Genomic DNA, 24,295 nt, shown 5'->3' on the forward strand with positions numbered 1-24,295 from the left:
AATTGGTGCCCATATGGGATGCTGGCACTGCAGGCTGAGGCCTAGCCCACTACACCACGGCACCGGCCCCTAGTACTGCTTTTTTTTTTTTTTTTTTGAAAGATTTATTTATTTATTTGAAAGTCAGAGTTACAGAGAGAGAGAGAGAAGGAGAGGCAGAGAGAAAGAGAGGTCTTCCATCTGCTGGTTCACTCCAGTTGGCTGCAACAGCCAGTGCTGCAGCCATCCAAAGCCAGGAGCTTCTTCCGTGTCTCCCACGCGGGTGCAGGGGCCCAAGCACCCAGGCCATCTTGTACTACTTTCCCAGGTCATAGCAGAGAGCTGGATTGGAAGTGGAGCAGCCAGGACTCAAACCAGCATCCATATGGGATGCCGGCACTGCAGGTGCCACAGCGCCAGCCCCTAGGGTTTTCATCCCTAACTCCTGAAGGCATTTACTTTTGAGTAAGAACTGCCACAGTGAAGCCCGTGAGTTCCTCCCTCACATCTCTACTTCATGCTCTCATTTTGGAGAAAAGAACTATTGCCCAAATATCACTGGTCATGGGATGAAATCACCATTATGATTTCTCCCGCGGGTGATGCAACCAGCGGAGACAAGAGCTGAGTGTGCAACTGGACGCTGACTCAGGAGGGCGTGAAGATGACCCAACAGCCGACGTGAACGTGGGTCAGGCACTAGGGGCTGCTCCACCGCCTGGGTGTGTGGACTCTGCCCGCCCCCAGTGCAGCAATGGGCTCCTGAGGCTCCCCTGCCTCTGCCCCAGGCGCAGCACTCCTGGCCGTGGAGGTGCTGTGCCCTGTGCCACTCACCCGCCCCTCCAGCAGGTGCACATACCCACGGCACCTCTGACCCAGCACCTGGAGTAAGTGCATAGGCACGGGTCCCTGCCCCCAGGAGCTGGTGTCTTCCCATGTGGCACAGGCTCGGCTGCAGCTGGGGACAAGGCCAAGGCAGGGAAGCCTAAGGCAGAGCAGGGCAGGTTTGGAGGCCTGCAAGCTGGGGGCAGAGTGGGCCAGCAAACAGGTCAGAGGTCAACGGGCTGGAGCAGCAGTGGGGTGGTGATGGTGGAAAAGGGTGAGCCAGGTGACAGGGGGAAGGCAGGCCACGCTGACCTTCTGGGCCTACCCCACGGTGCCGCACTGCCCCGAGACCCCTGTAGCAGTCTGGTGGCCGGCGCTGGCTAGGGTGAGTGGGAGGGCGCGCGCTGCAGAGTCCTGGTGTGGCTGTGACGTGTGGGGAGCAGGGAGGACCGGCCACAGGGTGGGGCTCAGGAGGAGGTCCTGGGTGGCTGTGACATGTGGGGTGCAGGGAGGACCGGCCACAGGGTGGGGCTCAGGAGGAAGGGCAGGAGCCAGGCTGCCACCATGAGTCCGAGGGCTCCTGAGATGGACGACAACCGTGTGGGTTAGTTCAGGACAGCATGTGGGTGAACAGTGACAGCAGTGCACTCACAGGGTGCCCTGTACAGCTGGCCTGATGCCCATGCCTCCCTGGCCTCCTCCCAGGGGTCCCAGTCCTGTCCCCAGAGTCCCGCCTTCTTCCCAGTGGTGCAGCCCCACACTTTCCCATTTCTTCTTTTTGGGCTTCATGCAACTAAAACTCACTTTTCCAAATTCAGAATCAGTATCTCTTTAAAAAGTCTTATCTCGGGGCTGGCACCGTGGCTCACTTGGTTAATCCTCTGCCTGTGGCGCCAGCATCCCATATGGGCGCCGGTTCTAGTCCCGGTTGCTCCTCTTCCAGTCCAGCTCTCTGCTGTGGCCTGGGAAAGCAGTGGAGGATGGCCCAAGTGCTTGGGCCCTGCACCTGCATGGGAGACCGGGAAGAGGCTCCTGGCTCCTGGCTCCTGGCTCCGGATTGGAGCAGCTCTAGCTATTGCGGCCATTTGGGGAGTGAACCAGCGTAAGGAAGATCTTTCTCTCTGTCTCTTTCTCTCTCACTGTCTGTAACTCTACCTGTCAAATTAAAAAAAAAAAAAAGTGTCTTATCTCTGGGGCTGGCCACTGGCATCCCATATGGGCATTGGTTCAAGTCCTGGCTGCTCCACTTTGATCCAGCTCTCTGCTATGGTCTGGGAAAGCAGTGGAAAACAGCCCAAGTGCTTGGGCCCTTGTACCCATGTGGGAGACCCAGAAGAAGTTCCTGGCTCTTGGCTTTGGATCAGCCCAGCTCTGGCCATTGCGGCCATCTGGGGAGTGAACCAGCAGATGGAAGACTCCCCACCCCCAATCTGCCTCCCTGTAACTTTCAAAATAAATAAATCTTAAAAAAATTTTTAAGATGTCTTATCTCTATGTGAGCATGGCCTGTGCACAGGGTCTGGGCAGCACCAGCCACACCCCCGGAGGCCAGGGCTCTGGGCACTCATGCCCCAGAGGCAGCCCTGGGTCTGAGGAGTCCCGGTCAGGAGATGGTGTGTGGGGCCCAGATGCACAGAAACAGTATCCCACGGAGTCCCAGCTGGCTCCTTCAATATACTCTCACCACACAACCACTGCTAGAGAGCATTCTCTCCTAGTGGGGGGCTGGCACTGCGAGGCCAGCATCCAATATGGGTGCTGGTCCCGTTCCCAGCTACACCACTTCTGACCCAGATCCCTGCTGTGTCCTGGGAAACAACAGAAGATGGCCCAAATCCTTGGCCCTTGCAACCACGTGGGAGACATGGAGGAAGCTCCTGCAACTTGGCTTCGGCCTGGCCGAGCCCTGACTGTTGTGGCCGTCTGGGGAGTGAACCAGCAGATGGAAGATCTCTCTCTCTAACTCTTTCAAACAAATAAACAAATCTTAAAAAAAAAAAAAAAGAAAAGAAAGAAATAGAAAAGACCACCAGTGGTGGCAAACGAACACAAGGGAGGGGGCCTGGGGTGGAGCCCTGTCCCTCCAGACTCACGCAGTGAGCACCAGGTAGGCCAGGTGCTGGCCAGGGAGGGCGCACTCTTGACAGTCCTCAGTCCCCACATGACCCGAGACACTTCTGTCTCCAGGACACTGTTGGTCCTCACCAGCTCTGAGACAGGGCTGGCAGCTGAGTGCTTCTGTGGGCGGGGCTGGGGTTGGGCCACGCCCACCCCCCAGCACTTGAAGAGCACAGAGAGAGAGAGAGAGAGGCGAGCTTCTCTGTGGGCCAGGGGCTCACAGGGTCAGCACAGAGGGGGCTCTGGCGGGACCCAGGGTGGCAGTGATGAGGACAGGGTTGTCCCCGCTACCCTGGGAGCCTGCACGGAGACCTGGATATGCACAGCTGGGTTCTGAGGCGGAGGTGCTCCTGGGGAAAGGGGGCAGAAGCCACAGCAGAGGCCAGGGTCCCAGCAGGAGGGGGCTGGGGCCCAAGGATGCCACGGCAACCTCCACCTGCAGTGGACCGCTGCGGTCCACAGGGGCTGTCTCCCAGCCAGGCCACACTGTCAGCCTGGGTATCCTTGGGAGTGACAAGTTGTCACCCTACAGAGCCACTGAAACAATCAACTACTTGTAAGACAGAAAGTGACACATTTTAGTTCTAAAAATAGATTTCTTCTAAGCCATTTTTGCTTTGATTCTAAAGAAACAGTGAGCCCAGGGCCAGCACTGTGGTACAGGTACAGCAGGTGAGTCTGCTGCCTGCGATACGGGCGTCCCATACGAGCTCGGCTGGGCTGCTCACACACCAGCTCCCTGCTAATACATCCTGAGAAGGCAACGGAAGATGGCCCAGGCACGTGGGCCCCTGCCACCACAATGGGACCTGGGTGGGGCTCCAGGCTCCTGGCTTCAAGCTGGCCCAGCCCCAGCCACTGTGGCCACTTGAGGATTCAATCGGCAGATGGAAGCTCTCTATCCCATCTCTCCTCTTTCTGCAACTCAGTCTTTCGAAGAAATTGAACGTTAAAAAAATTTTAAAAAAGAAACAAAGCTAAACACACCACACTGTTACAAGTTTCCAAAATAAAGGCTATTTGCATAACTGTCTTGCTGCCCAGCGCCTCCGCAGGCCCAGCCTCCCCGAGCACCTGGCCTTGGCGCTGCTGGGCTGCAGGTGGGCTCAGGGGACCCGGGGCCTCCCACACAGGCAGAGGTGAATCAGTGCAGAGGCACCACCCCTGCTGAGGCCTCTGAGAGACCTCGGGGGCCCTGCCATCTGCACACACGGCCTGGACAGAATGTGCTTTCACCTGCTTGGGCCCCCAACACCCTTCTCCCTTCTGCTGGCTGCACAGGGACCCCCTCCCCCTCCCCTCTGTGGTCCCCCAGGGCCAGCACACCCGCTCCCGCCTCACACCTCAAACACTACAGACCCTGAGTCCTTGTGCACACATGCCCACCTCCCCCATGACGTGACAGCCTGCAGGCTGGCCCCGTGTCTGCTGGGCGGCTCTCTACCTCACTCCTGCTGGTCCCATCAACTGCCTCAACTCCCACCACAAACCCAGGCCCATGCCACCCACGCCCTCCCCTGTGTCTCCAACACCGGGCCCAGCCTCCCACCAGCAAACAGCCCCTAGCACCTGATTCTGTCCCAGTACCTGCTTGTGCAGAGTGGATGCTGGGCCACGCAGGGAGGGAAGAGCAGGGGAAGCTGCTCCCCCAGGGCATGGCTAGGGCCCCACCCCCGCATGCAGGGCCCAGGACCAGGGACACTGCTCTCTGCACAAAGGAACCCCAGGGGGAGGGGGAGGCTCTCGGAAGATTCTGCAGGGAGCACCCCAGATTCTCCTGTCTACCCAGGAGGCTTCCGGGGCAGCAGTGGCCCAAGAGCCCCTGGCCGGGCCTGCCCTGCTCCCCAGCCAGTGCTGCCCAGGGAGGAGGAGGTACCGGCAGAGTGCAGCACACGCTAGCAGCAGCCCCCACGGCGGGGCGAGGGCCCACCTTGTGCCTCGGCTCATCCTCGAAGTCCATTCTAGCTCCGGCGTCGCTAAGGACAGGGCTCAGGAGGGGGGACACGCTGTGCTCAGCGGGGCCCAGAGTCACCTCGAGCGTGGGGCTCAGGCTCAGCTGGCTCTTCCGGCTGGAGGGAGACGGCTGAGGGCTGTCCGCTGCAAGGCCTGGAAGTGAACGGGTGAGGCGGGTAGATGAGAAAGCCACGTCCCTCCAGCCTTCCAGGGCACCTGCCCCTCGCAGCTTCGCTGGGACCAGCCTCAGTCTGCGCCCCGCCCCAGCCTGCACACCTGCCCCAGACGTCACTGTCAGACCAGCGCCCGCTCACCTGAGCTCATCCGTGATCACACAGTGCTCAGTTCATGACCCTGCTTTCTAGTTCCTTGGGTTTTTCGTGAATGAGGATTTTATTTTGGTTTTCTAGAATGATGCCATGGTAAGTACTAAATACTCAAGTTTTTCCTTCTTTGCTTTTGAATAGAGAAGTCCCAGATCTGCAGTTAAGTCCAAGGCAGCCAGCTGTGATCACACAACAGTGAAGGAATGTCCTTGTTTTCAGTCCCAGAGGTCAACTAACCATTAAGTGCCACATTTTAGGTATCTTGATGGCAGTTTCAGTGGCGAAGTTTAACTGTGGCTTAAAAACTCCTCAACTTGGATGCACCCACTGTTTTAACCCCGAGACCACTGTCACCTCTGGCTCTGCCCAGTCGGCCTCAGAGTGCTGGGACACAGTGGAATATGCCACACCTTCCTCCCTGGAACCCATCTGCATGCAGCAGGGTTCTCTTGCACCAAAACTTGGTTTATTTAACCCAAAACACATCAGGGCAGGCAGATTCACGGAGGGCAGCTTCCGAGAGCTCCTTAGAGAACAAACGGTGCCACAGCTACTGGTTCACAGGGCCCAGTCCAGCTGCAAGCCAGGGGCAGGAAGGAGTCCTGATTTCAACACTGCCAAATCCCGGTGCTTGGAGAGGCTCCCTGGGAGGGAAGAGGTCAGCGCTCAGCATGTCTCCTGGAAGACATGGGAGTCGCAGGTGCCGAGACCTACCCAGCATCACCATGGGCGTCACGAGCAACCTGCTTATCGCAATATGCCTCTATTACATGTAAAGTATGGACAGTGACTTTAAAATCACACAAGACCCCTGCTTCTCCCTCCTCTCCAGCACACAGCGGCCGTGACTGCTCCGGGCCAGCTGAGGTGGGGGGCTCCTGCGAGAGGGACGTGTTGGAAGACGTGCCACACGGGGCTTGTACTCTGAAATCCTGTCCTTGTCACATAAAGAACATTTAGAGAACAGGCCACAGCTACCGAGGACGTATCCTCAGCTGTGTGGTGAGGGCGAGCTGCAGCTCACTCCGCACCTGTGTCCTCCCGTGCACGCACAGGGCCACGGCACCTCATGGTCTACACAGACCTTGCCAGAGCCCTGCCCGCATCTCCAACAGGCAGGAGGTAAAATGTGAGGGAAGCTGCCCCAGCCCGTGTGGGGGGTTCTGGGGCCCCCAGGGACCTCCCATTAAACAGCCCCTCCCTCAGCAACTCACAAAGCCAGGAGACCCTCCCTACAAGAGCTGTTCTGGGTTCTGTGGAGGTTGAAACTCACCACTTAGGCACTGTCGTTGTAAATACTTCCCACAAAATAATCAAATCACAATTCAGCGAGTGGACTATAAAGTACCAAAATTCACTGTAAACATTTCATCTCATTAAATCTGTTCTAGCAAACCTTGTAATCATACCTAGTATAAATTACAGAGCAGAGGCAGCAGGCACTTGGCCTAGCTGTGAAGACTCCCATGTTCCACACTGGAGAGCCTGGGTTTGATCCCAGGCCCCGCTCCTGACTCCGGCTTCCTGCTAATGCAGACCCTGGGAGGCAACAGGTGAGGACTCAGGTGGGAGATCCAAACCGAGTTCCCTGGTTCCTGGCTTTGGCCTGGCTCAGTCCTGGCTGTTGGAGGTATTCGGAGAATGAACCAGCAGAGGGGAGACCTCTCTGTTTCTCAAATAAAATTATGCAAACACAGATCCTACATGCTAAGTGCATAAACCTGTAGGGAGAAGTTCTTTCAACCAAGTGGCAGTAAGTATGTCACTGTTGCAATCAGGAGGCCATGGGGCAGGTCCACAGCCCGCAGTCCAAGCAGGGAGGCAGCTGGGGTGGGGGCTGTGCCTGGGAAATGCAGGCTCAGTGCTCCTCCGCCTTATGACATCCTTTTGATGTGGACAATGCACATGGAACACGTGGCTAAAAGGCACATACCTGCATAATTCTAAACATGCCAAGAACCAAGCTTTAGGAGCCCCAGCTGACGTCACGGTCCAAGTCCAAGGTCCTCTACTCATGCTGGGCAGAAGGAGCCGGGGCTGCTGAGCCACAAGTGGTCCCTCTGTGAGGGTCACTCACCTCCCACTCTGTCTTCCATCACCAAGATCATGTCCCTACTTGCTGACAGGTGAGTCTTCAATTTCCAGGACTATGATTTGAACTTGAGACGGTGGCCATGCTCACCGAGCAGTGGGCTTCCCTGCACAGACTGCCCCGAGAGGATGGCCTCAGAGATCAGAGATGCCAGCACCAAGTCTCATTCTGCCCACCAGCGTGAACCTGAGACGGGCGGCCCTCCGGGGGTGCTCTTCGGTCCTGAAACGTTCTCAGTGGTCCTCCCACGATTTCTCAAAGACCAGGGTGGTGCGCTCCGGCTTACCTTCGGACACTTTTTGTTCATCTTACTGGAGCGTGAAAGACGTTAAGAGACAAACGTGATGTTTGGGGAAGTTAACTTACTTTTATTTCATACCTTTAAATTCTTTTAAAAGTCTATAATCAATAATCCTTGAAAACATTTGCCTGGTCGGTTAAGCTTCTGCTTGTGATGCCAGGATCTACTACTGGAGTGCTAGTTTTCAAGTCCTGGCTGCTCCACTTCCAATCCAGCTTCCGCTAATGTGCCCAGGAAGGTAGCAGGTGTTGGCCCAAGTCCTTGGGTCCATGCGTGGGAGGCCTGGATGGAGTTCTGGCCCTCAGCTTCAGCTTGTTGCACATCTGGCTGTGGTGGCCATCTGGGGAGTGACCCAGCAGGTGGAAGATCTCTCCCCGCTCCCTCGACCCTGTCCCCTGTCCCCCACCCCCCCATGCTCTGCCTTTCAAATAAATGCATCTTTAAACATTTTTGCCTAATGGTGGAAGAAGAATCAGCCTCTGGCAAAGTCAGGGTGAGGCTAAGGCCGACCTGCGGAGGAGAGGCAAGAAACAAGTTCTGGCTGCACTGATGAACTATTCAGCCCAGGAGAGAAGGAAAAGTCAGACTGTCCACAGCCAGGCCAGGAGTCGGCAGAGAACGGCATCCACCTTCACGAGTGAAACTGGACGCCACAAACAACTTTTATGCATTTGCCTCCACAACCAGAGTGGAGGAGCAGGCGTCTGGCTCCGAGGCTCCCACATGGAAGCACTTGGGTCCTCTCTGTGGCTCCGGCTCCTGACTCCTCTGCTTCTTGTTGATGCCCTGGGAAGCTACGGTGATGGCCCAGGTTCTTGGGTCCCTGCACCCATCTGGGAGACCTGGATGGAGTTCTTGGCTCCTGGCGTCAGCCTGGCCCTGCCTCAGCTATTGTGGACATTTGAGGTGTGAACCAGTGGATGAGAGCTCTGTCTCAAAAAAAAAAAAAAAAAAAAAAAAAAAAAAAAAAAGTGGGAGGTAGAAAAACGGTATCAGTGCATTTCTTGCTGCGTGTTTGTGTGAAGCTCACCTCACTGGGAAGAACCAGAGGCAAGAGTGACAACGTGGCACCAAGTCCTCTGTCCTTAGTTGTGAGCTGGTGCCCCACAGGCAGCCTCCAAAGCTGGCTGCCACCAGAGCTCCGACATGCACAGCGCTCCTAACGGAGCACTGTTTTTGCCTTTGGTTCTGAATAGCTAAGACTTTTTCTCATTTCAAACAAGGGCATACTAGCCTAGGCACAAAGTGATGCCTCAGGCCACGTGTCCAGACTGGCCATCTGCCAGGTGCCCAGCTCCGCTATTCTACTGAAAACTGATGCATTTTCTCTAAGATTCTGAGAAGCACCTATGACTTAGGAACCTTCTTACTGGGGCAACAGAGGCCATGTCCCCAAAACAAACTATTCAAATGAACTGCAAGGCTGCTGGGTGCTGGGCCTAAGGCAGCCACAGATGTGGGCAGAGAAATGCTTTGAGCTTCCTGGGGTCAAGACTGCGCTGCTCAAGTCAACATGTCCCTCTGTGCAGTGAGTGCCGGGCACTGGGAGGAGGGCGTGAGGCTCGTGTGCCCACCGGGCTCAGGAGAACCTGCAGCTCTTCCTGGAGGTGCCATTGCCACAGCCCTCTGTGCCGTGGGGCGGGCCAGGTGGGCTCGCTGCTAGCTGGCTCCCACGCTGGTCACTGGTGCTGACCACTCTGCCTACTGGGTGCCAGGAGCCTAAAATCCCCAGTTGGTCACCCACTGCCCTCCCAGAGCTGATGGCATCAGCACCCAGACAGGAGTGAGAGGAGCAGTGTCCACTCGCACCCCAGCAGGGGGTCTCACTGGAGAGTGGTGGACAGCCCCACCCAGGCAGCAGGAAACCTGTTTTTGTCAAGCGGGAAGTTAAAGTTTCGAGCTGGAGTAAGGATCAGTCCAGAATCTGAGTGACCACCACATTCCAGGTCAGGAGGTCAGGGCCTTCTGTTCGTGTGCCCTCGTGGGTGCCCTGGCCACGCCTTCCTCCTGTTCAGAATCAAGAAGCCAGCAGGGCTGCTGGGGCCCCATCTACACTCAGCACTGTGCTCAAGATGGGCGAGGCCACACCACGCCCCTATGTCTGCCACCGCCACGCTGGCCACACAGACCACGGCTGGCGAGGGCAGAAAGCACTGGAACACAGCTGGGACTGCCTCCAGCGTCTGAAACCAGACACGCGTCACGGTGCCTGCTTGCTGCCAGGAGCCAGGGAGTGGAGACGCAGGAGACAGGAGCTCTTCCAGGGATGAACTGAACTTGCAAATGCGTAAGCAGAGGCAACAAAAGCTAAAAGGCTTCTTTTAAAATTGATAGTAAATATTTCCTTATTTTATTGAATAAACAATTAAAAATACTAAATTAGTACATATTTGCAAATTTATAAATGGCTATTTCAACGGAAAGCGATTGTAAGTACCACAAACCAGACAACAAGAGTGCCTCTTTAGAGAATCAACACATTCAAATGCATAGGAAGTCCCGCCCACTCTCCTTCCTGTCCCAGTGACTGCTAACACCCACGTACCAGATGGCCCCTCGGCACGGCTGCCAGTGCCCTCTGTACCCCAGGCGCTGCATCGCAGACTGACAGAAGCCAAGGACTTGAGAACAAATACGAGCATGCTCAGAGGACATGGACCTTCCTGTCTGTGATGGATTTTCCTCCTGACGTTCCAGGGCCTTGGGGAACACGTGAGCCTTGAAGACACACGGTATGGACTGGCACGTGACAGCTAGGGACACAGGTGCTTTGTGTGTCACCTGTGACAGTGACCACAGCATGTGTGCTGTGTCATCACTGCTCCTCAGGGCTGCGGGACACCAGGGCAACTTGTATTTAAAAAGTCTATTTATGTATTTGAAAGGCAGAGTTATAGAGAGACGGAGGGAGAGACAGAGAGAGGGAGAGAGCTCTTCCATTCGCTGGTCCGATCCCTAAACGGTCACAGTGGCTGGGGTTGGGCCAGGCTGAAGCCAGGAGCCTGGAACTCTGTACAGGTCTCTCACATGGTGCAGGGGCCCCACACACTCAGGCCATCCTCTGCTGCCCAGGGCATCAGCAGGGAGCCAGATGGGAAGTGGAACAGATGGGACTTGAACCGGTGCCCACACGAGATGCTGTGTGGCAGGTGGCAGCTTAAACCACTGCACACAGTGCTGGCCTGAGAGCTTTCCTTAACCACACAGAGACACCTGTAACCCAAAGCTATGGAAAACGACTCGGCTACCATGGCGGAATGACAACAAGACAGGCTTACGGCTTTTCCATGCCTGGCCCTCGATGATCAGTGCCGACGGGAGCAGGCACGCCTAATCCAGTTCCACAAAGAACACACTGTAGTCTGCTCCATCACGCCTTGCTGCTGCAACTGTCCTGGCGCTGGACAGGAAGCCTTCATAAACTCACTGAGAGACACCTGGGCTTCACAGCTGTGCGGACAGCCTGGGCCATGCGCGCCGTCCATGTTAACAGACAAGCCTGGCAACCGTGACGTGCCTCTGGGGAGGCCACTGGGTCAACAGACAGTATACTTTGGGTAGGCGGGCTCTGGACACCAGGGGCCTGGCCCCGTCTGCACGCCCCCGCCTCCCAGCTCTGCTGACCCTGGGTGTGTGGGGCAGCTCCAGGCGGGAGGCTCCGCCCGTGCCAGACCAGGGCTTCAGGTCAGACTCAGTGCTGGGAGCTGCTGGGACCACACGTGGAGAAAGGCGGTTTACGCAGGAGACCCAGTCCCTGGATCCTCTGGGGGGCTTCAAGGGGCAGGGACTCGGGAGAAAGCCGCTGTGGATTTTTAAATGCCTTGTTTCACCGTAAAGAGCAAGCACTCAGCTGTTCAACCTGGTGGTTGGCACCTGTGTGCCATACGGATAGGAGGCGGCAGGTGGTGATGTCCCAAGTGCTGAGAGACCTGGATGGAGTTCCGGGCTCCTGGCTTTGCCTGGCCCAGTCCCACGTGTCGTGAGCATCCGGGGAGTGAACCAGCAGACAGATGCGCTCTCTCAGTCTCAAACAGTAGTAACAATAACACTAAGAACTGTGAACACTCCAGAAAAGAAAAACTGCTCAGAATTTCTCCCGAGTGTGTCAGCACCTCAACCACACATCGCAAGGCTCCCACCTTCAGCAGTGCCGCCCAGAGACCTGAGACAGGCTTGTGGACAGGAGCTGGTGCAAGTGAGGGACCTTAGACTCTGCACAGCTGCTGCCTCTGCCCCAGCTCCTCACCATGGGGCCACGGCAGGTCCACGGCACGGAAGGGGAGGGGCTCCTCTACACGCAGTGGTGAGCAGGCTGCACCGGGGCAGGCTGTGGGAGCAGGTTTTCAGCACGCGATGACAGCGGCATTGCTAACTTGCCTGACAGCTCACGCGTGGGTCGGCTGAGAAGCAGCCCACGTTCCCACACGGACCTGGGCTGAAACCTCAGGGGCCAGCAGCAACCAAACCCCGAAACAAGCGGGAACGGCAGAGGCACAGGCGGCCTGTGGTGCACAACTTTCTAAATAACCAGAAAGCTAAAGTCCATGAACAAAACCCAAAACCAATCAAAACCTATTCTACAGGAGGCCCAGCAGAGGGTGGCTGAGAACAGGATTTACTCTGCATCTGCCCCTGTTCCCACAGCCCCCGCTCCCCCAGGGCTGGCCCAGAGCTGGCTCAGCCCAGACCTGACCTGCTGCCCGACACCGCACAGCGGCACACAGCCGGCAGCCTCCAGTGAAGGAGGGGCTGCCAGGAGCCCTCCTAGGAGAGACATCGGAAATGTCCCCGATGACCCAAACCTCGAGGCACCACACCAGGGTCACCATCGACTCCCCCCCAACACAGACATGGGCAGCTGACAGGGGAGCCATGCGCCTCAGGCGTATGGAGAAGGAGGTATCACTGAGCCACTGCAAGGCCAGCCGCGAGAACGCGAGTTAGGGCGACCAGACTTGGTGACACGCAACGTGCTTAACTACAGCCTCCTGCTGGAACCCAGCCAACACGCGGGGCTCCCCTGGGCAGAGAAGGTGGGCGCTTCCCGAGAGGGCAGAAGCCGCTTTCACAGAGCGTCTGGGAAGAACACGGTGCTGCAGTACCAGCTGGGTCCATCAGGCCAAACCTCGGGGGACAGGGCTGCGGGCAGACGTTTCTCACCTGCCCCTGTGCCACAAGGACCACAGTGTGTGGCAGACATGGAGGGCCACGTCTGCCCATCTGCTCACGTGGCTGCCTGCTGCCTGACTGAGCCAGTCTCAGGTGGCATCATGTGAAAAGGCGGCACCAGCTGCCTGACAGATTCACTGTTCCCAGTCCTCATCACCCTGGGGGGCCTTGGGGACGCATCACTGTGCATTGACAGCTGTGTTGTTGGTCAGAGGGACAGGGCCTCCGGCATGGAGCCTCCAGGGCCGGTGTCCACCAGCCATGTTGCCATGACCTCCCAGGGATGCCCGCCTCTGCTGTCCACTGCAGACAGCAGCTGCTGCCGTCCTGAGCGCGCCGTACATCTGCCTCTCCAAGGCTGCTGTCCACACAGCGACCTCTGGGTCCAGGAGACACTGAGACACTTCCGGGACCACAGCACACGGTGGCTGGGCCTGCACCTGCCTCTCCCAGCCTAGGTGCTGTGGGAGCCATGCAGAGCCCATGGGTGCGGTGGCTGGCAAATCAGGCCAAGTACCTGTGCCAGGTGATGGCAGTGCAGCTCACCCCGCAGCCAGCACTGTGTCCACCAAAGGTCACCATAGAACCAGAACATTCAAAATGGACAGCACCAGAGTTCATGTGAACCAAAGCACGTGCAAAAAACAAAAACAAAAACAAAAACAAAAACACCAAAAGGCCACGCAGACGAGTCCACCGTGGGGATGGTGGGATGCCCGCCTATGCCTGTCCAGCTACACTGGACCACAGCTCTCATTCTCTGACGTTGAGCCAGGGTCTGAGAGACTGAGGACGCCCCCTCCCTGCCTGAATGCACTCGCTGTCCACGTGCAGACCCTCAGCACTGAGCTCTGGCCCTGCAGTGGGGGCGGGGGCGTCCTGCAGGAGCCCCGCGGGGTCAGGATGGGCTTCTCTCTATCTGCTCTGCTGAAGTCAGATTTTTTATATTGTTCTGCAAATCGAAAGAGACTGGTTCTCCAGCTGCGTGTGCAAGGCGGCTGCTGAAGAACAGGCTCATGTCCAGGGGGGCCTCGGCCTCCGAGTCCCAGGAGTCAGCGTCGGCGCTGCTGGAGCCCTCAGCTGTCGTGGGGGGGTAGCTGAGCTGCTCTAACTGGTCGATGATGTCAGAGAACTGCAGGGCTGAGCTGGACTCGGAGCGCACTGAGCAGGCCGGGAAGTTGACCATGGAGCTGGCCTCAGACTGATTGGCGGAACTGGGTGTGTGCAGGGACAGCCCCCCGTGCAGTGGCACGTGACTGAGGGAGCTGGCCTCGGACCGGCTGAGCCTCAGCGAGCTTGTCTGTGACGGCCCCAGCAGCCTCTGCATCAGGCTGGCCTGGGCCTTCACCTCCAACAGCTCCGAGGTGCCCGAGGGCTCTGCACTGCCACTGAAGTCGCTCTCGTCCTCAAAGTCAAAGTGGTCATCTACGTCCATGTCCACTGCCTCAGTGGAGCACCTGTCTGGGCTGGACCGGGCAGACTCCAGGTGCTGGAAGGCATCTGGACCACACAAAGGTGGGGCCGCAGCGGGCACGGCAGGAGCCAATGAGCTATACGGGAAAGCGAAGGCCTCCGAGCCTCCCGCGAAGAAAGAGATGTCTGCGGGGTCGTCATCTATGAACTCCTCAGACACCTGCAGGGGGGTGCTCGTCAGGGTGCAGCCAGAGCCCACCCCAAGGCACAGCCGCCCCCCCCGGTGCTCCCCTGAAGAGGGGCACGAGCCCGCAGCCACGTCGCCCTCGGCACTGCCAGTTCTGTGAGCAGCTCTGCACACCCCGCCGGCCTGCCCCGTGTCAAGGTCGGCGACCCCAAGCCTCTGCCCGGCAGCACCGCCGGGACCACAGCTGCTTACAACGTGACAAAACCCGACACCTGGACCAGGCTGCAGTGCGGGGGGCCCCGGGGGCTGGGCCGATGGTGCATCCAGGCCGTGGGCCGCTGCTCCACAGCTCCTCTCTGCCGCGGGACTCCTGCCCTGGGGAGCCTGGGGATCCGCCAGGGCACTGCTGCCATCCGTGAGCTCAGGCTGGGCGGGAGGGGTGACGGGGGAGGTCGGGAGCCGGCCAAAGGAGGCGCTTGCTGAAGAGAGCGAGGCAGACGTCCTCACGCCCTCGGTGAACGAGATGCTCTGGGGATCACAGTTAAGAGAAGAAAACACGGAGTAAGCGGAATTCCGAGTCACGCGAGGAGCTCCAACGCCACACACGTCTCGGCTCTGGCAAGAGATACAGTGGATGGGACTTCCCTCCAGCACAGCTGACCAACTCGGACCGCCTCCTCTTATGGCCAGAAATGTCCGCAACAGAGCAAACACCCGAGAAGGCCCTGAGCTCACGGCTTGGCTGAGCGTGAGGCAGCTCCGCCTGTGGCTCGCCCAACGTGGGGACGCCGGTGTGATGGCAGCGGGACACACAGTCACCCCCAGGCACAGGGAACACAGGGCTGCTGCCTGGGATCTTCCTTGTCGATGTCAGTGCACAGGAACCCTGGGTTTTTCGAAAATGCTTGGTGAGATGAGGCTCATGAGGACAGGAAATGCTGGAGGGGCCGTGGGGAAAAAGTCCAACAGCCACGCTGCATCCTTGCTACCCCCGCCTGACCACCGCCCCTGCTCACGGGGATATGAAGCCACCCTTGCCACACACTGAGTGCCACTGCACAGAGACACAGGTACACGTGTGCTTGACTGCCACACGGCATCAGCTAGACCCACGTATGACCCATGTATGACCCACATATGGCCAAAGAGAACCAGGCCCTGCTCTGCAGCAGATTCGTGGGCAGCTGGCGTCTGTCACACCTCACATGAGTGACAGCAGCAGGTGCGATGGCAGAAGGCACAGCAACGTCTGTAAAGTTCATCTGTCCTCAAACGCCCACCCGAGCACATTTTCCTACTCATTCCATCACAGTCAGTGTTTTCCCATGGCTTCCAAAAAGCAGTGTAAGAACACTAAAAGCTGAAATGCACTTTCTAGACTCCATACTTTGATACTACATTAGAATTTTATAAAGGAAAATGAAAAAAAAAAAAAACACATTTCCTTTGGATTCCAGTTGATTTAACAAGGAATTTTTAAACAGGAAACACACCTAGGAGAGTTGAGAAAGACACATTAAAAGCCAGCTTGGGACACAGGAGCCTGAGGACAGGGCTGGGACCTCCACGCAATGCAATGTCCACCCAGGACACAGGCCAGCATCCTGATACCCTGGAGCAGCTGGAGCCACTGCATGAAGACGGCCGTATTCTGTGTAAGAGGAAGTCGGGGGCAGCATTTAGCTCAGCAGCTAAGATGCCCTTGTCCCACAGCAGACAGCCTGGGTGCCACCGATGGCTCTGCTCCCGACTCCAGCTTCCTGCCAACAAGCACCCTGGGGGGCAGCAGGTGATGGCCCAAGTACTTGGATCCCTGCCACCACAGGAGAAGTGGATTAACTTTTCAGCTCCTGGCTTTGGCCCAGCCCTGGCCATCATGGGCGCACAGAATAAATCAGCACGGGGCGCCCTGTCACAGTGGTGTGGAGCAGCTGAGGTGCCCCTCAGACGTTCCTGCCACCTCCCGGGCAGTGTCTGTGACTGCAGATGGCTTCGGTCATGCCAATCACTTTTCACTCTTTGCCTAATGGCAGGCATCTATTTGGCTATGGCACTCTCAACAAGTTTGGCTTTTAATGGTTACAAAGAATCGCAGGAAGGAATCGGCTGAAATGGAGCTGGCAAAGCCGCAGCATGGAGTGGCTACTCGGGACAGCCCGGGGCACTGCACACAGCACTGTGGGGTGCGCCTCAGTATGCAAAGGGTGCTCTGTCCTTAGGACTCTTCCTGGAACCAGGCCTCAAACTGAGTGACACAGCCCTGTGACAACACTGCCAGATGACTTCCCCGGAGAGCACACTCACCTGTCTCGGCAGGTCTGCAGTCAAAGCACGCACAGACACCCGTGTTGCACTGTGCCTTCTGCAAAACAGAGTGAACAGTGAGCGACCAGCTCTGCCTTCCCCACACCTGCCCCACAGCAGCGGGTACAGGATGCAGGCATGGAGAAAAACGCACAAAAAACATGGCCATGACTGAGGCAGCATTACAGAAAACAAGAATTCACACCAAAAACAGATGCCCCAAAGAGGCAGGTTATGTGCCCACAGAAACAGGGTAACCATTACTGTAAGCTAAGCTATACAGACTAGACACTAGATAGCAGTATTTATATATGTGTACAACAGCTGCCTAAAGATAGTACAAACCTACAGTTTTATGTATTAGTTAAAAGTAATATATTTTTTAAAAATCTCCAAAATGAGCACAATTATAAGCAAAGGAGCAGTGCTATCCAGCTGTCTGAAAGAAATATGCAGAGAATAAATGTAAAAACCTTGCAAACGCATTTTCTTTAAAAACCTGAAACTCAAGTGTCAAAGCACATGCGTGTGCATCCGGTGCCTTTTCCCTTGGTGGTTCACACGTGTGTGCCGTGAGGCCCCCGAGCTCACCTGTCGTACCGGGCTCTCCTCACCCCTCCGTCTCTAACGTAGTCCACGAGCTGCTTCTGAGTTCTCCCACTGCACAGGAAGATTCACATTTTTAGAGAAGAATCAGTGGCAATTCACAGCATTTATCTCTGAACATTCATTCATTTATTTGAGAGGCAGAGAAGCTGCAGTCAGAAGCAGAGCAGAGACCTGAAGCAGGCCCTGCAACGTGGGCGGTCAGCGCCCCAAATGCCGCCTTAAGCATTGTGCTCACAGACTGAAGACACAGGAAGTGAGGCCGCCCATCCTAACGAACGCGTGCACCTCAAAGGTTCACTCTGGACAGCTGACATTCCCAGTGCGGTTTTATGCTGTTGTGTGACTGTCTCTGGCCCGTGAGGTTCCAAGTACGGTTTTACGCGTGCTGTGTGACTGTCTCTGGCCTGTGAGATTCTGAGTACGGTTTTACGCGTGCTGTGTGACTGACTGTCTCTGGCCCGTGAGGTTCCGAGTACGGTTTTACGCGTGCTGTGTGACTGCTTTTGTCCGTGAGGTTCCGAGTACGGTTTTACGCGTGCTGTGTGACTGTCTCTGGCCCGTGAGGTTCCGAGTACGGTTTTGCGCGTGCTGTGTGACTGTCCCAGTGGCTACACTGTCTCAGAACTGCTCTCCTGCCTGTGAGGTTCTGAGTAGGTTTTATGCCTGTGGTCTGACTGTCTGTCCCCATGGCTATGCTGTCTTGGTGCTGCTCTCCTGCCCCACAGTGCAGAGGGAGCCCGGCGTGTCCCCACCTGTATCTGAAGGAGGAGCCCCGGGTGAAGAACACGGCTTTCGCTTTGGGCTTCGGCTGGTCAGCGAGCCTGAAAAAGGCGTGGTGCTCCACACAGAGCTTCCAGAAGCTCTTGCACTCGTCTCTGGTCCCCAGCAGGAACTCCAGCGTGTCCTGGTAGGGCCCCTGCAAACGAGGTCCCAGAATCCAGTGCGCACAAGAGGCAATTCCAAAATTAAGAATTAAGAAACATGTTTCTGAGAGTTGGTTACAAAGACTTCCTGCTCCATTTACTGGAGAAAAACCAAAGCATATCTGTTCATTGCGAAAGAGGAAAATGAAGACCCTGGTACTTGGACTGGGATCTAAGATCCAACCCCACAGGGTGCAGATGGGACTGCATGAACACGACTCTAATCAGCAGTGGGCAGGGTTCTCCTGCCCTGTCCTCTCAGAACCACCTCAGTGGGCACTGCTTTCACTCACAGAGGAAGAACGTGGCCCCGTATTTGCATTCTGTGGCTGCTTGGCCTGGAGTGAACCGGTGGTGGAAGACCCTCTGCTTCTCCACCTCCCCAACAAAAGAAAACAAACAGGCTTTCAAATATCAGGTAAAGGTTTTCTTCTGATTGGTCCAAGGGCTCAAATCCCCCATGACCCACAGAGTGTCTAAGTGAACACCGCACTGCACCTCTGTCTCTTTTAAGGATTGATTTATTTTCTTTCTTTTTTTTTTTTTTTTTTGGACAGGCAGAGTTAGTGAGAGAGAGACAGAGAGAAAGGTCTTCCTTCCATTGGTTCACCCCCCCAAAAGGCCGCTATGGCCAGTGCGCTGCGCCGATCCCAAGCCAGGAGCCAGGTGCTTCCTCCTGGTCTCCCATGCAGGTGCAGGGCCCAAGCACTTGGGCCCTCCTCCACTGCACTCCTGGGCCACAGCAAAGAGCTGGACTGGAAGAGGAACAACCGGGACTAGAACCTGGCGCCCATATGGGATGCCAGCGCCTCAGGCGGAGGATTAACCAAGTGAGCCATGGCACTGGCCCCTATTTATTTATTTTGAAGGCAGAGTTACAGAGAGGGAGGGACAGACAGAGCTTTCATTTGCTGATTCACTCCCCAAAAAGCTGTAATGGCCAGGGCAGGGCCAGGCTGAAGCCGGGAGCCTAGAACTCCACCTGGGTTTCCCACATGGGTACAGGGTCCCAAGGACTTGAGCCATCTTCCACTGCCTTCCTACATGCACTCACCAGGAGCTGGTTCAGAAGCAAAACAGCCAGGGCTCAAACTGGCACCCAGTGTTTGGGATGCCAGTGTTGTAGATGGTGGCTTAACCAGCTGCACCACAATGCTGGCCCCATATTGTCATCTCTTAAGCTCTCAACCATGGTAGCCTGGCTAATCTACTGAAAAAATTATTGACTTACTTGAGAGGCAGACAGAGAGAAAGGAAAGATTTGTCCCATCTGCTGGTTCACTCCTAAAATACCTACAAGAGCTGGCACAGGGACCCAGGAACTCAAGTCTCCCACGTGGGTGGCGGGAACTCAGTTACCCAAACCACCACTTCTACCTCCCAGGACCCAGGCCAGCAGGAAGCCAGAACCAGGAGCGGTGCCTGTGCTTGAACCCAGGCACAGACACGCACACATCACCTGTTACTCCTGGCTCCCTTTGTGCAACTGTATCAAGTAACAATTTGAACATTTCTGAACAGTTGTAGGACTGGGTTCTGTTCACTTTCACTCATTTCAGGGAAGTCACGGAATTATTTCTTCAATGACCAGCAACTGAAGAAAGGAATATTTATGTCCTGACTGCCAGGGCTCAGAGGTCAGTGCTGAACCTGAGGACGCCCTTAGCCTGTTGCCACTCAGCAAGGCTCCAGATCACTCAGGAGAGCATGGCTGCCCAGAGCAAAAACAGCGGACAGCCCATGGCTCTCGGTGCCTTTGGGCCCCGCCCTGCCCTGTGGACCCTGCGAGGTGGGGAGCGTCCTGGGGGAGCCGCTGAGCTGATGCCCACAGCCCCTCCACACCCACCTTGAGTCTGTCCCTAAGCTCGTGGACATGCAGATGCTGAAGAAACGTGCAGAGCAGGGTGAAGAAAGCTAGCATTGCTATTCGAGAACTGATTCTCGTATAACTTAAGCAATGTTCAAAATAACACTTACGTGAAGAAAACTAGCATTGCTATTCGAGAACTGATTCTCGCATAACCTAAGCAATGTTCAAAATAACACTTACGTGCACCTCTGGGTGGAGTTTGATGAGGAACCGCTTCCTCCTGAAGCTTAGTTTGCGAACCTTGGACCAGTTGAACGTGTTGATCTTGGTGGTGCCCTGCAGTCAGGGAGACAGATGCTCAGCAGTGCAGCTGCGCCTGGGTGCAGACCGCCAGCCCCACCTGGTGCCTCCCACCACCTCCAGAACCACCCCCAGCTGCAACATCCACACCCAACCGGCCGTCTGACTCAGAAAGGCAAGCTGCCTTCCTCGATAGGGCCTTATTATAAAACACTTTTTCTATATAGATTTATTTATTTATTTGAAAGGCAGAGTTACAGAGAGGCAGAGAGAGAGAGAGAGAGAAAGACAGAGAGACCATCTGCTGGTTCACTTCTCAAATGGCTGCAACAGGGGAGTTGCAAGATGGTGGCATAGCGACAGGGAGGTCTGCTCCAGGCCAGGCGAACTCAGCGGGACGAGGAGAAGGTGCACTCTCGGGGTTGGGGGAGGGTCCTGCGGAGCAGCGGAAATGGCCTGGACCTGGGTGGGAGGCCAGACGCCTGGACCTGAGTGGGAAGTGCACTCGCCTGGACCTGGGTGGAGGCCAGACGCCTGGACCTGGGGGGGAAGTGCACTCGCCTGGACCTGAGTGGGAGGCATAGACGCCTGGACCTGAGTGGGAGGCATAGACGCCTGGACCTGAGTGGGAAGTGCACTCGCCTGGACCTGAGTGGGAGGTGCGCTCGCCTGGACCTGAGTGGGAGGCCAGACCCCAGGACCTGGGTGGAGGCGCGGATGCGCAGCAACGAGCACAACACAACAAAGGACCCAGCGGCCCACTCCAGTGAGCGAGGTGAGGTCAGACTGCTCGGCCTGTGCCACTGCTGATACAGCAGGGGGGACAGCCTCGTGGACTGCATCGTCCTTGAGTCTGGCCCGGAATCCTCAGGGGAGCGGGGCAACTGCTCACCCAGAGGGCAGGAAAAACAAAAAAAGCAGCAGTGTCCCTCCCGCCACCAGCACCCTGCGGCCAGCCGTGCGGGGGCTGGCGCCATCTTGGATGTAAGAGGTAGCAGCTGCTCCAGAGCTGAGCTAGCAGGGACAGTCGGTTCCAGTCGATTGGTGGGGAAGGTCTCCACCGTGTCACAGGGCAGCAACACCAGCTCCCCTGCGCCCAGCCAGCAACAGGTGGGAAGGGGGAGCCATCCCCACTGAAGGGACTCGTGCACGCACCCAGCACAACTGTGGAAGCAGTAGGGCTGTGGCTGGCGGGTACTGTGCACACGTGTGATCCAGGGGCTTTACCAGAGGGAAAAAAATGCATTTCCCACTGACTTTGAGTCTGGCTGGGAGGATGAGGCTCCATCCCTCCAGGCAGAACACACATGGGCAGCGGCTCTGGGAACCCCTCAGTGACTCTGTGTACAGGACAGGCTAGTGGGGTGCAGTGGACCGTCTTGTACTCCTTGACCATGTGAGTCATGGTACTGAGACTGTGAAAACACTGACTGTGTGAGAGGGGACAGGTGTATGCAGCTGAGGTCTGGGCAAGCTCTGGGTGCAGAGCCACTTTCCTGGAACTCCTTGGTTGTCGGGGCAGCTTATTACAGCTGGAACCGTGCTCATGGTGAGGACTGCACAGACCATTTATGCAGTTCCTACAGTGTGGGGAGCAACTCGGACTAGACTAAGTTACTGGAATTAAGACTTATTCTATGCATCTGCTTTCCCACAATATGGCGCTGAGAAGGGAAACAGCTTCTACACAGCTGCCTCCAGTTCAACCAATAAACTGTAGGACCTGCTCCTGATTGGAGGAGAGCAGCGTACTCGGCGTGTGGGTAGCAGAGTTGGGATTGGTGGAAGAGGACTATAAAGGAGGAGAGAGACAACATGCACCAGGAACATCTAAGGGGAACACCTGAGGAACATCTGAGCAGCCCCCGAGAGAGCCGGCCGGCGGTGTGCCGCTCCCCTGCGGAAGTGGGGAATGTGGCCAGGGGGAACTGCCCTTCCACGGAGGTGGAAGGGACAGTAGCCAACCCGGGAAGAACCAGCAGCAAACCCGGGGAGGGCCGAGCAGACGAAAGAACAACGCAGGGTCCTGTGTCATTCCCCCACGAAGACGGGGAGCGACACTACAGAGGCACAGATGAGTGCTGAACACGCTGGGGACTAACACCAGGACATCACTCAGCTTGGAGGAGAGGAGGTGAGGGGTGACCACACCAACAGAGGTGACCATCCCCCTCCCTCCTGTTAACAAGAGATCTACCACGCCCAACCTGGGTGTCACCCTGGATACTCACCCCACCCTGAGCACGGACCAGAGCTCCCTGGCCACGCCCACCACACACCTCTCGGTATGCACTGAAGGCACAGACATTCCACTAAGCTACAGAGGCACAGCTCAAAGATAAGAGCCATCCGAGGAAAAAATGCAACTAATTCCACAAATGTCTAAAAATAAAGGAAGAAATTCAAGAAACAACAATAGGAAGACATCATGACCTCCCCGCAAAGGACACACGCCATTTCAGGATCAGAGTGTGGAGATGAAGAGCGTGATGAAGTGCCAGAAGGGGACTCAAATCTAATCACAGGGTCACAACAGCAAACAGGAGCAAACCCCCGATCCGCAGACCAGACCTGACACGAATGCATTTTTCCCCAAGAAATTGAGATTTTACAAACAAAAATGAAATATTAGAAATGAAGAATTCAATAGATCGAATCAAAAATGCAGTGAAAAGCCTTAACAACAGACTTCGTGAGGCAGAAGAAGCAATATCCAAGTTAGAAGATAAATCTCTGAAAATTTTACAGTCATACCAAAAAAAAAAAAAAAAAAAAAAAAAAACCAAAGAAATTAGAAAACTGAAAAACAAAGTCAGAGATTTACGGGATACTATTAAACAACCCAAAACATGGGTCTTAGGAGTTCATAAAGGCATGGATTAGAAGGCCTAATTATTGAAATAAATACAGAAAACTTTCCTAATTTGAAGAAAGGGACATTCAAATACAGGAAGCACACAGAACTCCTAACTGACATGACCATAAAGATCTTCACCACAGCACATTGTAGTGAAACTCTCCACAGTAAAACACAGAAAAGATTCTAAAATGTGCACAGGAGAAACGCCAGATTACTCTCAGAGGAGCTCCAATTAGACTCACAGCTGACTTCTCATCAGAAACCCTACAGGCTAAGAGACTGGTAAGATTTAGTCCAAGTTTTTAGAGAAAAAAAAACTGTCAACACAGAATACTGTACTGTGAAAAGCTCTCATTTATACATGAGTATGATCCCAACCACAACAGCAACATTCTCCTCAGATCTAGAAAAATTGATGCTAAAATTCCTAGGGAGGCCAGCGCCGCGGCTCACTAGGCTATCCTCCGCCTAGCGGCGCCGGCACACCGGGTTCTAGTCCCGGTCGGGGCGCCGGATTCTGTCCCGGTTGCCCCTCTTCCAGGCCAGCTCTCTGCTGTGGCCAGGGAGTGCAGTGGAGGATGGCCCAGGTGCTTGGGCCCTGTACCCCATGGGAGACCAGGAAAAGCACCTGGCTCCTGGCTCCTGCCATCGGATCAGCGCGGTGCGCCGGCCGCAGCGCGCCAGCTGCGGCGGCCATTGGAGGGTGAACCAACGGCAAAGGAAGACCTTTCTCTCTGTCTCTCTCTCACTGTCCACTCTGCCTGTCAAAAAATAAAATAAAATAAAATAAAATAAAATAAAATAAAATAAAAAAAATAAAAAAAATTCCTAGGGAAACACAGGAGATCCTTACTATCTAAAGTAGTCTTAAACAACAAAAACAAAGCCAGAGGATCATAGTACCAGATTTTTTAAAAAAAGATTTATGTATTTGAAAGGCAGAGTTACAGAAAGGCAAAGGCAGAGGCAGAGGCAGAGGCAGAGAGAGAGAGAGAGAAAGGGAGGTTTCCATCCTCTGGTTCACTCCCCAGATGGCTGCAATGGTTGGAGCTGCGCCGATCTGAGCTGAGCCAGGAGCCAGGGATGCCGGCACTGCAGGCGGCAGCTTTATCTGCTACACCACAGT

The 24,295-nt window shown here is 55.8% G+C and overlaps 1 protein-coding gene across 10 annotated transcripts in view; it reads right to left on the bottom strand.

The window, feature by feature from the left end:
* Positions 1-24,295, bottom strand: part of FARP2 (FERM, ARH/RhoGEF and pleckstrin domain protein 2) — a 96,228-nt gene that overhangs the window by 16,205 nt on the left and 55,728 nt on the right. For 5 of the 10 annotated variants that reach the window (XM_089328783.1, XM_089328780.1, XM_089328782.1 and 2 more), the window contains 6 exons: positions 20,250-20,345; positions 18,029-18,192; positions 17,259-17,327; positions 16,668-16,725; positions 14,636-14,891; positions 4,799-5,028 (listed from right to left, as the gene is read on the bottom strand). In XM_089328783.1, coding sequence (XP_089184909.1) covers positions 4,799-5,028; positions 14,636-14,891; positions 16,668-16,725; positions 17,259-17,327; positions 18,029-18,192; positions 20,250-20,345 — 873 coding nt within the window. Of the gene's footprint in view, positions 1-4,798; positions 5,029-5,189; positions 5,846-6,610; positions 8,566-9,913; positions 14,892-16,667; positions 16,726-17,258; positions 17,328-18,028; positions 18,193-20,249; positions 20,346-24,295 lie in introns of those variants that run through there. The other 5 variants (XM_070069925.2, XM_051829378.3, XM_089328785.1 and 2 more) reach the window with 4 other exon arrangements.

Source organism: Oryctolagus cuniculus, chromosome 3, assembly GCF_051225735.1.
Source record: "Oryctolagus cuniculus isolate XC-2025 breed Fujian yellow rabbit chromosome 3, ASM5122573v1, whole genome shotgun sequence".
Lineage (NCBI taxonomy): Eukaryota > Metazoa > Chordata > Mammalia > Lagomorpha > Leporidae > Oryctolagus > Oryctolagus cuniculus.